This window comes from Megalobrama amblycephala, linkage group LG18, assembly GCF_018812025.1.
Source record: "Megalobrama amblycephala isolate DHTTF-2021 linkage group LG18, ASM1881202v1, whole genome shotgun sequence".
Classification (NCBI taxonomy): Eukaryota; Metazoa; Chordata; class Actinopteri; order Cypriniformes; family Xenocyprididae; genus Megalobrama; species Megalobrama amblycephala.
The window spans coordinates 23,298,941-23,315,929 of record NC_063061.1 but is presented as its reverse complement, the minus strand read 5'-3'; the positions used below and the strand labels follow the sequence as shown (position 1 = coordinate 23,315,929).

The window sequence follows — 16,989 nt, the reverse complement described above, 5'->3', positions numbered from 1 at the left end:
TTAACAAAGACATTGCATTACTTCTTTCAGTGTGAAATGATAGAGATCTGATGCATATCCATGTTTCTACAGAAATGAAAATCCAGTCATGAAAGTACAAATGAGACACTTATGTTTAATGAAATGCAGCCAGTTAAGTGCAGAACTTTGGATTGTTCTGACAGTCACATTGGCAAAACACCATTATAAATGAACTTAATGACTGAAAAGCTGGATTAACCACATTTCATAGTTTAAAAAGGGGGGGGGGGGGTGCATTGGATACAACATTCCCGGTTCAATTTTAGTCATTAAATGTACCAATACACATTCAGTGCAAATACTGTATATAAAAACCTTCATGCACCTTTGCTTGAAGTTTGGTATTGACATTAAAAGAATAAAAAAAAAGAAAAAAAAAGCATAATGAGTCTTCGTCTACTGAGTCTTTAGTTTTTCATTAAGGAAATTAAAGAGGAGCTCATACAGAAAGCTGATGATGAGAATGAGTCCAGTGCTGGAGAAAACACCAAACGATAGTAGTGCAAACAGCATGTAGAGCAGGAGGAGAACGAGGAGGGTGCGATAGCTGGCCAGAAACCGCAGGCTGAGACGGACTCGCTGAGGACGTTCCCTCATCTGCTGCGTCACTGGACTCTTCCGTCGTTGCTCCGCCACAACCGAGGAACTGCTCAGGTAGTGTCGTCCTAGTCTGCCTAGGAGGTCCTGTCGAGAACATAACGCTTCCATGTGGTCTCCCAACTACAGAACACAAACAACATGGTCACATTTGACTGAAATTCAATGCAAAGACCATAATAAGGTTAAAGGGTTAGTTCACCCAAAAATGAAAATTCTGTCATTTATTACTTACCCTCATGTCGTTTCACACCCGTAAGACCTTCGTTAATCTTTGGAACACAAATTAAGATATTTTAGTTGAAATCCGATGGCTCCGTGAGGCCTCCATAGGGAGCAATGTCACTTCCTCTGTCAGGATCCATAAAGGTACTAAAAACACATCTAAATCAGTTCATGTGAGTACAGTGGTTCAATATTAAAAAGCGACGAGAATACTTTTGATGCGGCAAAAAAACAAAATAACTACTTATTTAGTGATGACCGATTTCAAAACAATGCTTCAGGAAGCATTGGAGCATTGTGAATCTGTGTGTCGAATCATGAATCTGATCGCGGGTCAAACCGCCAAACTGCTGAAATCACGTGACTTTGGCGCTCCGAACTGCAGATTCGACACACAGATTCACAATGCTCCGATGCTTCCTGAAGCAGTGTTTTGAAATCGGTCATCACTAAATAAGTCGTTATTTTGTTTTTTTGCCACACCAAAAGTATTCTCGTCGCTTTATAATATTAATATTGAGCCACTGTACTCACATGAACTGATTTAAATAAGTTTTTAGTACCTTTATGGATCTTGACAGAGGAAGTGTCATTGCTCCCTATGGAGGCCTCACGGAGCCATCGGATTTCAACTAAAATATCTTAATTTGTATTCCGAAGATTAACGAAGGTCTTACGGGTGTGAAACGACATGAGGGTAAGTAATAAATGACAGAATTTTCATTTTTGGGTGAACTAACCCTTTAAATTTTAGATTACACTGCAGGCAAAAGCAATATTCTTACTCTCGCATTAATAAAGGTTGAGATCCGAAACAGCAGTCGAACCAAAAAAGCATTTTCGTAGCTCCTGATAGGCTGAAGCTCTGGGTCTCCTTGATATTCGATTTCAAATCGGCGAAGACCATTGATGATCTGTAAAAAAAGAAAATTATGCATGTAGAAAATCATTACGATTTGCAAAATGAATATGTTGAAGAAGATCGGCATTCTAAAACTCACCTGCAACCTGCCCAGGTCTGTTAACACAAGGCCATTCTCACTCGGTATGCAGTCAGGGAGTTGTTTAGATGCTCCTTCATCGTCTACAGACGCCACATTGACCAGCAGCTGAGACAGCTGCCCTGCATTTAACTGTACAATATAAGAACCAAAATTAAGTTGTTCACCTTTCATTTTAAGTAATTATGTAAATATATGCACAGGCGTTCAAAAGTTTGTGGTGTGTAAGATTTTTTTCCCCAAAGAAATAAATACTTTTCTTCAGCAAGGACACAATATATTATAAAAGTGACAGTAAAGACATTTATAATGTTAAAAAAAAAAGATTCCTTTTTTTAAATAAATGCAGTTCTTTTAAAGGATTAGTCCACTTTTAAATACACTTTTCCTGATAAATTTACTCATCCCCATGTCATCCAAGATGTTCATGTCTTTCTTTCGTCAGTCGAAAAGAAATGAAGGTTTTTGAGGAAAACATTCCAGGATTATTCTCCTTATAGTGGATTTCAATGGCTACCAACAGATTGAAGGTCCAAATTATAGTTTCAGTGCAGCTTCAAGGGCTTTAAACGATACCAGATGAGGAATAAGGGTCTTATCTAGCGAAACGATCGTTCATTTTCGAAAAAAATACAACCGTTTATGCTTTATAAACAAAATATAGCCTTGAACGTACTTTCCGCTTCCGCATTCTTCATAACACGTACGCTGAATGTCCTACGGCTTCCCTATTCTACTTACGGAAAAAAACAAAACTGGCGCCACGTTCGTTCCGTAAGTAGAATAGGGAAGGCGTAGAACATTCAGTGTAAGTGTAAAAGTATATTTAAAAGTGGACTAATCCTTTAAACCTTGTTCATCAAAGAATCTTGATTTTTTTTAAATATTTATATTATAATCGGTTTTCAACATTGATCTGAAATAATTCTTGAGCAGCAAATTAGCATATTAGAATGATTTCTGAAGGACCATGTGACACTGAAGATATATTAAGTTATTTTAAATTTCAAAAATATTTCATAGTGTTGTCAAAAGTACCGACTTTGGTACCAAGTTGGTTACGAAGTTTAAAAAATGTGAAGCTTTGAGCCTGCTTTCAAGCTCTTTCAAACATTCCCGTGCGTTGATCATTGTAGCCAATCCCAGACATACATGTTGAGCGTGTGAACACAATGGCCAATCAGGTGTTTATGAATCCACTGAACAGCGCTCAAAGCATCACATTTTTTAAAATTCGGTACTTACTTGGTATCAAAGTCTGTACTTTTGACAACACTAATGTTTCAAAGTATTACTGTTTTTACTGTATTTTTAATCAAATAAATACAGTCTTTGTAAGCTCTTCTTTCAAAAACATAAAAAAAAAATTAGACCCCAAACTTTTGATGTACATTCTAAGTAAAAGCAGTTCTAGACTGACCCGAAATATTTGGCAGAGATAGTCCAGAGCTTTGTCGAGGAACTCGTGAGTTTTCTTCACACCCTCTCCCAAATCGTCCATCTCTCCACCAGTAAACGTGTTGTTATGATCCAAGGAGCCGACGGAAAACCACGAGAGAAAAGAGCTGTTTGCAGCCATTTCCGTAGAATGATCCGATATCCGTTTAGCCGTCTGTCGGGCTTGGGCAATAATCTGGATGAGTTTTAACACCTGGAATTGACAGAAGGAATCAGTCTATTATATTCCTTTCTGTGGTAACATTTCAAGTATTCATGAAAACAGGCTTATTGTATGCATTCAACACTGATTTTTTAGCACATCTAGCAGCATTCATCTTCAGCTTACAATTTTCCGTAGATCAGGACCAAACATCAGGCTGTACTGGCAGTCCTGCCCTTCCAGGCTGTAAACATGACTTTTGACCTTGAAGACGCTGTCCGTCCCCATTGGCTGGCGGGAAGAAAGGAAGCTGCCACCATGTGAAGGTGTCAGGAAGACACGGTTCTGTCGTTGGAGAATGGCATGCTCCGGCTCCAAGAACAGCTGCTCAGCTGGAGACAAACTTGCTCATAAAAAAACAATATCATATAATAAAAATCCATGGGGTGTCCATTCTAAAATACCTTTCTGGATCATCTCTGACAGGTTTGGTTGAACAAAGACTTTGGCAACCCTAAAGACCATCAGAGCGTTTTTGGCATTGACCAAGTCTGTGCGCATGGCTCGATTCAAGAAGACCTGGAAAAGCTTTGTGTACATGAGCAGATTCTCCTGGACAAATGAGGCCCTGTAAATGACAAAGACCAAAAACCCTTTTGGTACACAATGATCTGAAAATCACAAACTGTCAAATTACATCAAATGCTCTCTCTACCATTAAAAAGTTTGGGGTAGAGTTTTTGAAATGTCTTTTATACTCACCAAGGCTGCATTTATTTGATCAAAATACAGTAAAACGGTAACAATTTAAAAAGTACAATTTAAAATGTTCAGTCTTCAGTGTCACATGATCCTTCAGAAATCATTCTGATATGCTGATTTTAACTATGACAGTTAATATGTTTTTGGAAACCATGATACATTTTTCAGGATTCTTTGATGAATATGAAGTTCAAAAGATCAGCATTTATTTGAAATAGAAACATTTTGTAACATCATAAATGTCTTTACTGGCACTTTTGATCAATTAAATCTGTCTTTAATAAATAAAAGTATTAATTTCTTAAAGAAATTATACTGTATATATTCCGTTTGAACGGTGGTGTATGTAATCCTTTAATAAGCACCCAACATATAAAATACCATTTATCGGGAACAGTTCTGTTCTGGCCGCCATCTGCTTGAGGGTTGTTTTTTTCTCCAGTGTATCTCCAAGGCTGGATGTAACTAAGCCATGTCTCTAGTACCTAAAACAACAAAATAAACAATGCTTTAAATGTAATGCATTTCTTTAGCATCATATCCCTCACTATGTTTTGAACAGCACATAATGTCTATGTATAAAGTAGGATGCAAATGTCAGTGAGCACTCAAGGACATTTACCGCTCTGAATGAGGCATCCAAAGGCCAATGTCCAAAGCAGTGTTGTAGAAAGACATACAGCTTTTGCTGGACAAACCTCTGCACCACTACACTGTGGGAGACAGAGAGTGGAGGCTTATTGACAGAGCAGTAAAACAGAAGACAGTTCAATCAAGTCCACGGCACCTGATCGGGCGAATAGCTCCTCTTTACGACGTGCCACCTTAGATTTACACATGTTTTGTTCTAAAGCCTGATCCTCAGGACAAGCTGACAAATGCTAGCAGGCTGTAAAAACTCACCGCTTGAGCTCCTCCAGAGGACTGCTGTGGGAGTGGGCAGAGGGCGAGGAGGAGATTGTCTCCGGTTTCAGGCTGCTGGAGAAAGCATGCAGATGCTTGACTAGGAGACGCACAACAAGGACGTGCTCCTCTGTAGGCGTGAAGGGCTCCTAAGACATGATCCAAACACAAGTCAGACTTTTAAGATTACTAAAAACATCTTTGAGAACCCATTTATACCTGGTATTAACTGGTTTGACTGACATTTACATGCAGTGACAGATTATTTGAACGACACACATCTGAAGTTCATTTAAGAAGCTCAATTAAATTCATTAATTTTCTTATAAATTTCATAATGTATTCTCATAAATACTGATGTATATTTTTCCTTGCATCACACTGCTTTTGCTATAGTTCATGTATAATTTGAAATTAAAGTATTTCTCAAAAGTTGTAAGTGTAGTAATAACATGCAAAACTCTTAAAGGGGACCTATTATGCAAAATTCATTGTTTGGACATAAATGTGCGTTGGCAGTGTGTGTACACAACCACCCTATAGTGATAAAAATCCACCCACTCCTTTTTTTTAATCCTCATAAATCATAAGCAGTGTCTCAGAACAAGCCGTTTCCAGATCCCTGGCATTGTGACGTCACAAAAGCCACAGGCCCCGCCCAGAGTGTTGACAGACACTGACGTTTGAACATAGAACCGCCCTGAGCGCGTTCACAGCGAGTCCGCCATTGCTGCACTGATGAGAACGTCTCCCAAGCGTTTTAGGTGTTCTGTAGCTGGATGGATTAATCCACATAGCTCTCTTCATTTACTCCCTAAATCTGAGCTGCTGAAAACGAGGTGGATTAACTTGGTTTTCCAGGAAAATGCTCCCTCAGGTCTGCCGAAATTCGTATGTCTGCGCAAATCATTTCACATCGGACTGCTTAGTGAACGAATATCAATACAAAGGGATGATAAAAAACAGACTGCTAAAAATGTGCTACTCAAGAATATACAAGTAAAAGCTGTTTGTGATTCAGCTTACAGTCTCCAGAGTGATACTGGATACGGCAGTAATGAAGGTGAGGGCATTTTATTACAGTTCATCTGAGTTTATTTACGGGTATTCAGTTTATTAAGCACCACCCGAAAGGCATAAGGTCTTTATATATTCATTTACTGTTAGTTGTAACGGGTGTTTCTGTGTTATTCTCTATGTTGGTGATGATAATACAAGGGAAAGAGAGAGAGTTTATGGATAATATTTTAATGCACACTTGCTATTAAGCTCTTACAGAGATTTTCTAGAGTGAAAACAGATGCTTCATATTTTGTGTTAAGTGCAATAAAGTTCATAAAACTCATCTGTATAGTTTTGGCCATCATTTGGACGGTACAACAGGTACTAATATAGTGGATAAAAACAAGATGACAATATAAGTTATAACCGTAACTGAACTAAACTATACCTGTTCTATCTCCATGCAGCATTTATTTGCAGTTTCTGACATTATAATGCGTCCTGACTGAATCCTGACAGGGAAGAACGAGCTCTTGAAGCTCCACCCTCTTAGGCCGATCGCAGCAGCTCATTTGCATTTAAAGGGACCGCACTGAAACGGCTCATTTTTACTCGACCACTAAAAGTGGCATTTTTAACAAGCTATAAAAAAATATCTGTGAGGTATTTTGAGCTAAAACTTCACATACACACTCTGGGGACATCAGAGACTTATTTTACATGTTGTAAAATGGGGCATAATAGGTCCCCTTTAAATGTTTGCACATTAGGTCATTAATGAGTTATTATTAAGTTATTAATCAGATACAAAATGTTTTTTTAAGTGATAACTGAAAAAGTTATGACTTTTATGTGCTCGCATTCGACCAGGTCAAAACTGATATGGAAATCTGAAAATAATTTGCAGTTTTATGCATTGTAAGGGTTACAACAACAATGAGATTTCTGCTTGAAATATGTTAAATAAACAAAGAAATATTTTTATTTAAATAAAATTAAATACAAATTTGAAATAAAATGAAAATAAAAAATTGAATGTACTCTTAAAGGGATAGTTCACCCAAAAATGAAAATTATCCCATAATTTACTCACCCTCAAAACATCCTAGGTGTATATGACTTTATTATTACAGTCAAACACAATGGGAGTAAATAGTAACCCATATTTTGAAGCCCAAAAAAGCGCATCTATCCATCATAAAAATAATCCATACGGCTTCAGGGGGTTAATAAAGGCCTTCTGAAGTGAAGCGATGCATTTTTGTAAGAAAAATATCCATTCTTATAAGTTTATAAAGTTATAAATATGGATATATAAGTAAGTAAATATATATATATAAAAAATAGAGAGAGAGAGAGTAAACTATTATAAAGCTTGAAAGAGCCAGAATATTGTTTTATATTGTATAAGTCATATACACCTAGGATGGCTTGGGGGTGAGTAAATTATTTTTGGGTGAACTAACCCTTTGAGCTAAATGCGTTAACAAACGTGCAGAAGCGAGACCATCCTGAATCAATCACAAGTGCTGGTCACAGTAAACGCACTCAAAATGTTTGTTACTACTAGGTGTAAATGTGATCGTCTCATTTGTCCACTTGTGATCAGAATATCTGAGACGGATGTCAACACCAGGTGTAAAGTAAACATGTACTGTTTCATCCACAGTGGAATACTTTCTCAAAACCAACATGCCTGAGGCTTCACACATACAGTTGAAACAAGTTGGCATTTTAGAAAACAAAAGATGTCTGGGCAATTTGGTCTGGATATTCTGTGTAGTGTAGTAGTGTTTGCACAGTTGAAAGCATAAGAACAACCACTCCAAATAAGAGAAAATTACACCAAATAAAAAGAGCAGATCACATAAAATGGGTTAAAATCACCATGTAAATAGACATGCTTTTACGAACACAGTTTCTCACATTTACAAGCTCTCAGCGTCACAATATCTCGTAATTATTTAGATCACAAGACAAGTTATTAGTCACATTAATTCAATCACACATTATAATCAGACCAAATCTCCCAACCTAAAGACTGGCCTTAAACATTAAAACCAACCCCTAGTCTAACTCCTATCTAATCTTAGGTTACCTCCAGGAAGCCCGTGGAACTGAATGAAAAGGTAAAAGTACTTGGTATGTGTGGAGGGTCCCAGAGCCTGGTGGGGCGGGGGGTTGGCACAGCATGCTGGACATACTGAGGCGGTACTGCAACAACGCCAGCTGAAGGACTCATCACAAACGGGTGGAAGGGAAGGGAAGGGGAAGAGAGGAACAAAGTAGGGGGAGGAAAAGAAGAAAAGGGGGAGAGGAGCAGGGCAGTGAACATGAGAATAGAAAGGAAAAAGGACAGAGTGCAATCCAAGAAAAATAGTTGGACACAGTCAGGACCGAAATGGGGGTGTACAAAAGAAAGAGACAAATCGATATTGACCACAAAAGACACAAATGCAATGAACATGAAGATGATGCAGTTGTCCTTTTCGTACCAAGGCAAACCTCTAGCGTAAGGCTGAGTGGCATTTAAAATAGTGACTTTGATTTTCTAACTATACGGCCAGAGGATATACTCTTAAGAAATGTATACTGAAAATGCTTTTCTGTGACTTACATTTTCCAAAAAGGCAAAACAAGCTTAGGAATGATGCTAACTAGAGTATAAACTACGGTATAAAATTAATTGTAGAATCGTTTGCCTCAGGAAGCCGGCACCTCTATAATTCCAAATAAAACCGAATGGAGTTATGTGAGCAGAAAAGGAGACACTGCATCTTTAAAGATTCACCATGAAATATACCAATAAAAGTCACAAATTTACACTTTTTTTTTTTCTTTTTTTTTTAGACAAAGTAGTTCATTCTAAAAAAAATTCAGGCCATGCAAACAGAATTACATATTTACTGTGTAGACTTTTTCCATCACTAGAGCTTAACAGTTCACCCGCAATTAATGGAAATTCTGTCAGTTTACTTATTTCATTCCAAATCCATATACTATTATTTTATTTTTTTTTCCAAGGAGAACTATAGTAATGTATGCTGAATATCCAGCTTTGCCATCACAGGAATAAAATACATTAAAATAGAAAATTATTTTAAATTGTAATAATATTTCATAATTTTACAGTTTTTGTACTTTTGATAAAATAAATGCAGCCTTGGTTAGAATAAGAAACTTTAAAAAAACTTTTTTTTTTTAAATCTTACCAACTCGACACTTTTAAACAGTATCATATGAAAATTGTTATATTACAGGAAAACTAAAACTTTTGGTTGTGTTACATAGAAAAAAAATAACAGCATACAGGTTTGGAACAACATGAGGATGATTAAATAATGATTGAATTTTTATTTTTGGGTGAACCGTTCCTTTCTTTTTCTGTAAATTGGTGACTTCCAGTTTATTTTATCCAGCACAAAGATGTTAAATAAAAGATGCCACACTTAATATGCTCTGGGCTGACTGGAGGGAGACTTGCACTGATATACTGACTGTAAATAACGCACGGACAGGGAAATAGACTCGGAAACCAGAGACACCAAAAGCTTACATACATCCCACAGCCAAAGAACAAAGACGGAAGACATATCAAGGAGCCAGCGGGCTGCATCATGCAGAATCAAACATGAAGCAATAACTCTACTACTTCATTCACATGCCAATTGTGTACTGTCCCTGTGCTTATTCTGCCCAAATCATCAAACAACAAAGAACAGAGTAAACACGAATTAAAAAGCTGTATTTCTTTTTTATCCCCTTCTATTTTCAGCAGTCATATGACTTTGGGTTGATTTTATCATAAGTCCTTGAACACAGGAAATAAAACAGTTCAAGGAAGATTCATGTTCTACACAAATAGTTCTCATCTACAGAGGCCAGAAACCACTAGGGGGCCTCAGTGAACTTCCAAAGAGCTATACAAGATGACCAAAAATCACATGAAAAACATCAGCAATATGCTTAAAACACATTCGGGCTGGATTGAGAGGATGATGAAGCACCCACTACAAAAGACATAATTGTTCAGCTAACATTTAAAATCAACAGCTTGATCTGAAATGAAGCCAATAAGTGGATTAATTAGAAAACTCCAATATGGTTGTCAATTAAATAGATTACCTCAAAAAACAAAAGGAAACTATTGATTTTTTTTTCTTCATTATTTTTTTTTAGACGGGAGACAGAAGTGTATGTATTGCATATTGTACTCCAACCAATCTGTTTGTAGTACATAATGTAATACATACCCTTCATACTCGTGTATTACACAAGAAAATTACAAAAGACATGTTTTAAAGAATAGAATAAGCTAGGTCAACTGCAATGACAAACTCTGACTTGAATAAATAAAATATTTTATATACAAAATAAATTTAGAAATTACTACAAATGACTCAGAAATAGTTATTTAATGTTGATTTAAGCAAAAATAGCTTAGAATGTGAATTTTAAAATGTATAATAGCACTAGCAATAACACATTTAGCTTTAAAGACAAAACCACAAAAATGAGTTCTGTGTTTTTTTTAGCTCATATCTGTTAGCCATACATTGAGGTTATCTATATGCTAGTATACTCTTAAAAGTAAAAAAGCACGTAGCATGGATATACATGACATTAGATCAGTCAGAATGACTTTGATGATGAACAGGAACATTTTCCCCCCTTAAAAATGCTTACAAAAATCTAGGATATATCTGTAAACAGAGCACATGTGTGTCATTCACAGAGGGAGAGGAAGTGCATAAATCGGGGTGGGTGTCGTGCAGCAGTTCCTATGCAGTGCAGGGGTGAAGGGTTGGAGGGTGGTGGTGTTCAGCCAGCCAGCCGTGCGCAGCGGAGAAAGGGAGTGTGTAGCTTTAAGGGCCTGTATTTTGTTCTTACCTTCACCTGAGGAGACTGCAGCTTCTGGTACATCTCCAGAGAATAGTGATGGAGCCACATTTCCACAAACACCTTTAGAAACACACAACCATGAAGTGTATGCCAAAATGTGAAGTAAACTCTTGCATGAGTTTTAAAGGGATAGTTCACCCAAAAATGAAAATTCTGTCATCATTTACTCACCTTCAAGTTGTTCTAAACCTGTATAAATTTCATTGTTCTGCTATACACAAAGGAAGATATTTGGAAGAATGTTTGTAACCAAGCAGATCTATAGAACAACTTGAGGGTGAGTAAATGATGACAGAATTTTCATTTTCATTTTTGGGTGAACTATCCCTTTAAGAACGTGTTTTCGTACCTGCAGAAGAGTCTCTGACCTCCAGATCTCTTGAGCGGCAGGGTCAGCGTTGACTGAGGGTTGATGGGTAATATGACGCTTCAACAGGCTGGTGCTGTAACCACCGTATCCAACATAAGGCACACTGGGAGACCTGGGAGAGGAGGCATATAAAAGTTTAAAAAAATTGGGAGTTTATTTACTGAGAAAAGGATCTTTAAAATGAGTTCATGATACCTCGGAGCAGGAGAGGCCACGGTGCCCCTGGTGTCTGAGAAAGGTGATGGAGGCACATTGCCTTCTGTAGGAAGAAAGTACTTGAGGTAGGTGTCGACAAGCACAAAGTACGCGCTGTCTGAGCAACTCCCATGCTGCCCTGGAGGGTAGTTCTGAAAAGATTATTAAACAACATTTCAACATATAGCCAATAAAATCCTGTAATGCTTATATTTATTCTTGAAAAACGACTGCAGCTTTTACCTTTGGTGCAATTAGACTGGAGGCAAAGTTGAACATATAATATTCAAAAGGATCTGCAAAAGATTAAGAATAGATATTTATGAGAGAAAGATACAGAGTGATGAAACAGCCTTGTAACAGTTACAGAAAGTTATATAACACATTTTATTGTAAAACACAAAAGTGAGGGTGAAAAGTGCTAAGACGTACTGAGAGATAGAAGGCCTGACATGGGGAACTGAATTTTATTGTGAAACAGAGGGCAATCCGGCAGAACCCCTGCCTGAATGGATGACTTTATAGGACCCTGTGCAAACAGAACACAAATAAATACAGACATGGTTACTAACGCTGTGAAAATAACATCAGTTATACTTTGAAATTGATCAGGGATAATGCACCAGAACCTAAATGAATACCTCTGAACATAATTAACATAATTAATGGACATAATTCCTTAAAACAAACTTCAGTTAATTTGAGTGTAGAACATACTTACCGGCAGATAACTGACTGGAAACTCATACTTGTATTCCTCAGCTTGTAGTTTGTAAACCATTTTCATCATAGGACCACTGTTGAATGAATATTTAAAATTTGATTACATCAGGGCTAAATTTTTATATTTACATTACAGTTTGCAATTGGTATGATTTTTTTAATGTGTTTAGATTTGTTATGCATGCCAGGGCTACATTTATTTGATCAAAAATACAGTAAAAACAGTAATTTTGTAAAAGAAAAAGAAAAAAAAAAAAAAAAAAAAAAAATATATATATATATATATATATATATACAGTACAGTCCAAAAGTTTGGAACCACTAAGATTTTTAATGTTTTTAAAAGAAGTTTCGTCTGCTCACCAAGGCTACATTTATTTAATTAAAAATACAGTAAAAAACAGTAATATTGTGAAATATTATTACAATTTAAAATAACTGTGTACTATTTAAATATATTTGACAAAGTAATTTATTCTTGAATTTTCAGCATCGTTACTCCAGTCTTCAGTGTCACATGATCCTTCAGAAATCATTCTAATATGCTGATTTGCTGCTCAATAAACATTTATGATTATTTTCAATGTTGAAAACAGTTGTGTACTTTTTTTTTTTTTTCAGGATTCCTTGATGAATAGAAAGTTCAAAAGAACAGCATTTATCTGAAATACAAAGCTTCTGTAGCATTATACACTACCGTTCAAAAGTTTGGGGTCAGTAAGAATTTTTATTTTTATTTTTTTGAAAAGAAATTAAAGAAATGAATACTTTTATTCAGCAAGGATGCATTAAATCAATCAAAAGTGGCAGTAAAGACATTTATAATGTTACAAAAGATTAGATTTCAGGTAAACACTGTTCTTTTGAACTTTCTATTCATCAAATAATCCTGAAAAAAAATATCGTACACAAATATTTTGTACAATTGTACACATTAAATGTTTCTTGAGCAGCAGATCAGCATATTAGAATGATTTCTGAAGGATCATGTGACACTGAAGACTGGAGTAATGATGCTGAAAATTCAGCTTTGCCATCACAGGAATAAATTACTTTGTGAAATATATTCAAATAGAAAACAGTTATTTTAAATTGTAATAATATTTCACAATATTACTGTTTTTTTACTGTATTTTTAATTAAATAAATGTAGCCTTGGTGAGCAGACGAAACTTCTTTTAAAAACATTAAAAATCTTAGTGGTTCCAAACTTTTGGACTGTACTGTATATATATAGTGTGTGTGAATATTATATAAATATAAAATATATCACTATTTATCCCTGTGATGGCAAAGCTGAATTTTCAGTAGCCATTACTCTTTAGTGTTACATGATCCTTCATCATTCTAATATGCTGATCTGGTGCTCAAGTCATCTTATTATGTTGAGCTGCTTAATATTGTTTTTGGAAACAGTGAAACACTTTTATCAGGATTCTTTGATAAATATATAATTCCAAAGAACACCATTTATTTGAAACAGAAATCTTTTGTACATTATAAACATCTGTACTGACACTTTTGATCAATTTAATGCAATTTAATGCATCCTTGCTGAATAATTAATTAAATTATCCCCCCCCCCCAAAAAAAACCCCAAACCCTACCCCCTTTTAAACAGTAGTATATATCAGATTTAGAACAATATAAAAGGAACCTCGGGTCCAGGAAGTCCATGGCGATGTTGTACTCTGCTGATCGAGCCTGCAGAAACCGAAGATTCCAACCAGTAAGGATTCCATCCAGGCTACCGAACACACTCTCTACCAACCAGGGAAAGATGGCATGCAGCTCCTAATCAAACATGTCAGATAAACACAAACAAGACTTTTTATGACTTTCTTGGTACAAAGAGCAGGGAAGCACGAATGCCAACCTTTAAATAATCCAAATAAACATAAGCCTCAGAAGAGCCAAGAAATGAAGCGAGAGTACAGGCATGTACGGCCCACAAACGCTCAAATTAATCTGAGAAAGGCAGTCACAGAGTTCAGCACTAAACAAACATCATTCATTCAGACAGCACAGAATTGAGTCGGGGTGAGGATAAAGCGGTGCCAGGAGGACAGCAGCTGGTCCAGTGCCATGTGCCAAGCAGATGACACTGCGTTTAATCTCTAATACATGAGCAACGGCGCATTTGCCTTAATGGATTTCTCTGATGAATCGAGAGAGAGAGAGAGAAAAAAAAACTCCTGTGTTTGGTAAAAAAAAAAAAAAAAAATGCAATGGATCCTCCATGTTAAACTATAAAAGTGTATCATAATTACAACACAGTAAATAACATTAATATTAAATGTACAAATAATAAGGGGTTCAACATTGCCACATGTATTAAATCAGAAAACTACCTTTGCAGGGTAATCATCTATAATTTTGCTCAACTCATGACATCTTTGATGAAGAGGTTTATTGGTCCAGTCTAGCTTTAAATTGGCCTGAAGACATCAAGACACAAAGGTTAGAAAAAAAGAAATTATTTAAAATATATATATATATATATATATATATATATATATATATATATATATATATATATATATATATATATAAAATATTACACACACACATCCAGTACTAACCAGAAGATAACTGGGCTGTTGCAGGGCTGGTGCGGCCATGGAAACTCAGACCACAGATCAACACCAAACCTGAAATAAATGCCAGTAATGTAGTACAATGACATTTCAAAACATTCAGCATTTCTAATGAGGTAGTTAACGTTAGTACTTCTAGAACTCCCTAAAGTGCCAGTGAACGTTATCAGTGAAAACAGCGTATTTCATGCTGTTTAACTAACCACTGTCAGACTATGTTTAAACATAACATTTGAATTTGACTAAATATATTTCTATCTAATATTACCGCTAAGAGGTTAGCCAGCTAGCTCCACTATCAGCTAACTGTGTAGCATGCACACTACTGAGTTTGCGCTATCAAACAGCTAAACGCTCAGTTCTCGGGTTCACGTTCACTTGAAACAGACATTAAACATGACAAATTAGTTTTTGAGTATATTACCTCACACACAAGAGAGAGAAAAATAATATTTCTAGTAAATTCCAATAGACCGCGCTTACATCCAAGAAGAGTCAAATACGGTAGTTAGGATGTCATATCCGCCTACTAGCACTGTAACAGCGCCATCTATAGGCTGAGAGCTGAGAATGACGTAACGAATAGAAATGAACTTTCTGGAGTAATTATAAATAGATGCCCTATATTCAAACAGTTTTGGTCTGACAATGGCTCTTTTATTATATGCTAATATTAAAAATGAAGAAATAGGCTTATTTAAAACAAATCCCAGTAATTAGGATGTTTTTTTTATAAATACACATTTGTGTTGAATATACTATTATTTTACTACTATTAGCTATGCATCTCGCATAAACTATGAATTTGTGAAAATGTGCTGGATGAACCACAGACCCAATTGAGGGCGCAATCAAAGGAACATCAGACTATATTAGTCATAACCCCACCCACACCCCCCACCCCCAAATTTGGATGCAAATTAATATCTAATCTTTGTGATTATATAAAACTCAGAGAGTAATAAAGGCAAGACTATGGAAAACATTTGTCAAAGTAGATAGACTTCAAAAAGAACCAGAGGCAGAGTAACACCGATAGCGCAAACAAAACAGCAGCCTAATGCAATAAAAAATGTGTCACGTCCAACAGCCTTAAGAGTTGTGTAGATATTTCTGCACTGCTCAGTCGAACATATCCATTTATTCAGTTTGAGTAAGAATTTTGCCACTTAGCAGACACTAAATATTGGCAATCTGGATATGTAACAGCAATATTACGAAAACAATAATCAGTCATTTTTTTAATCTGTAAAAATTGCATTATATAAGCTCTCAAATTTGCTCAGTGTTTGAAATAAATGTTAACCTCACCTCAGAAAAAACTCAGACATAACGAAGAGCTCATCTTTAATTCAGAAAGCAGCCATGTCGGTACCAAGTGAAAGTGGTTAATAATTGCTTTTATATAAGGCTCATCTTGCATTTGAAATACAACAAAATAATGAGGTGTGTATTGAAATAATGTCACTAATGTGAAGAAAATGTGAGAAGTATCTCACTCGGTTTTCATTTATTATTGTTTGAGTCTTGAGATGAATTTGTTAATCATTCCAAGGGAACTTGCATTTTGAGGGAGATTGCTTTTTGAGTTGTAAAAGTATTCAAAATGTGTATTAAAATAATACAGAACCAGTTACTAATCTTTCTTCTTTCTTACACCATTCTTACAAGAAGTCTCTTATCATTTCTCATCATGCTCAATAAACACATTTAGCATTACAGAGAAAATATCAAGTGCAACATGGGAAAAGTCTCAGCTGTCATTTCCATCTCCATCTGAGAAAATCCATGAAAACTCTGAATGTTATGATGAATGGATATAGTGATGCCTTTTCTTTCCCTTAAAGGGATCATGAACTGCATTTTTGAAAAAATTTATAATGTTCTCTAAGGTCCACTTATAATGTTAGGAAATTTTACATCAAAAAAACATCATAATTAAAGTGAAAAAATTAAGTTTGTTTTTGTGCAAAAAAAGTCTTCTTGTCACTTCATAACATTAAGGTTGAAACACTGCAGTCACATTGACTGTTTTAACAATACTTTACTGGACCTTTATAGTGGTGGTTAAATTGCTGCCTATGTGTGGTT

The 16,989-nt window shown here is 35.8% G+C and overlaps 1 protein-coding gene across 3 annotated transcripts; it reads right to left on the bottom strand.

Annotated features, from left to right (window-relative positions):
• Nucleotides 1–95: 95 nt before the first annotated feature.
• Nucleotides 96–15,468, bottom strand: smpd4 (sphingomyelin phosphodiesterase 4). Of its 3 annotated transcripts, none has more exons than XM_048167641.1 (20): nucleotides 15,382–15,468; nucleotides 14,884–14,952; nucleotides 14,653–14,739; nucleotides 13,959–14,095; nucleotides 12,300–12,375; nucleotides 12,011–12,107; nucleotides 11,822–11,874; nucleotides 11,579–11,730; nucleotides 11,363–11,495; nucleotides 11,002–11,073; nucleotides 8,251–8,340; nucleotides 5,110–5,258; nucleotides 4,829–4,919; nucleotides 4,588–4,691; nucleotides 3,909–4,072; nucleotides 3,631–3,836; nucleotides 3,265–3,495; nucleotides 1,845–1,976; nucleotides 1,629–1,757; nucleotides 96–741 (listed from the first exon to the last, which is right to left on the bottom strand). In XM_048167641.1, exons 2-20 carry the CDS (start codon nucleotides 14,920–14,922, stop codon nucleotides 418–420), a joined length of 2,466 nt encoding a protein of 821 aa, XP_048023598.1. In that variant the 5' UTR covers nucleotides 14,923–14,952; nucleotides 15,382–15,468; the 3' UTR covers nucleotides 96–417. The 3 variants fall into 3 exon arrangements, with proteins under 3 accessions (XP_048023598.1, XP_048023596.1, XP_048023599.1); XM_048167639.1 differs by having other exon boundaries at nucleotides 15,323–15,461; XM_048167642.1 differs by lacking the exon at nucleotides 8,251–8,340 and having other exon boundaries at nucleotides 15,323–15,461.
• Nucleotides 15,469–16,989: the final 1,521 nt, after the last annotated feature.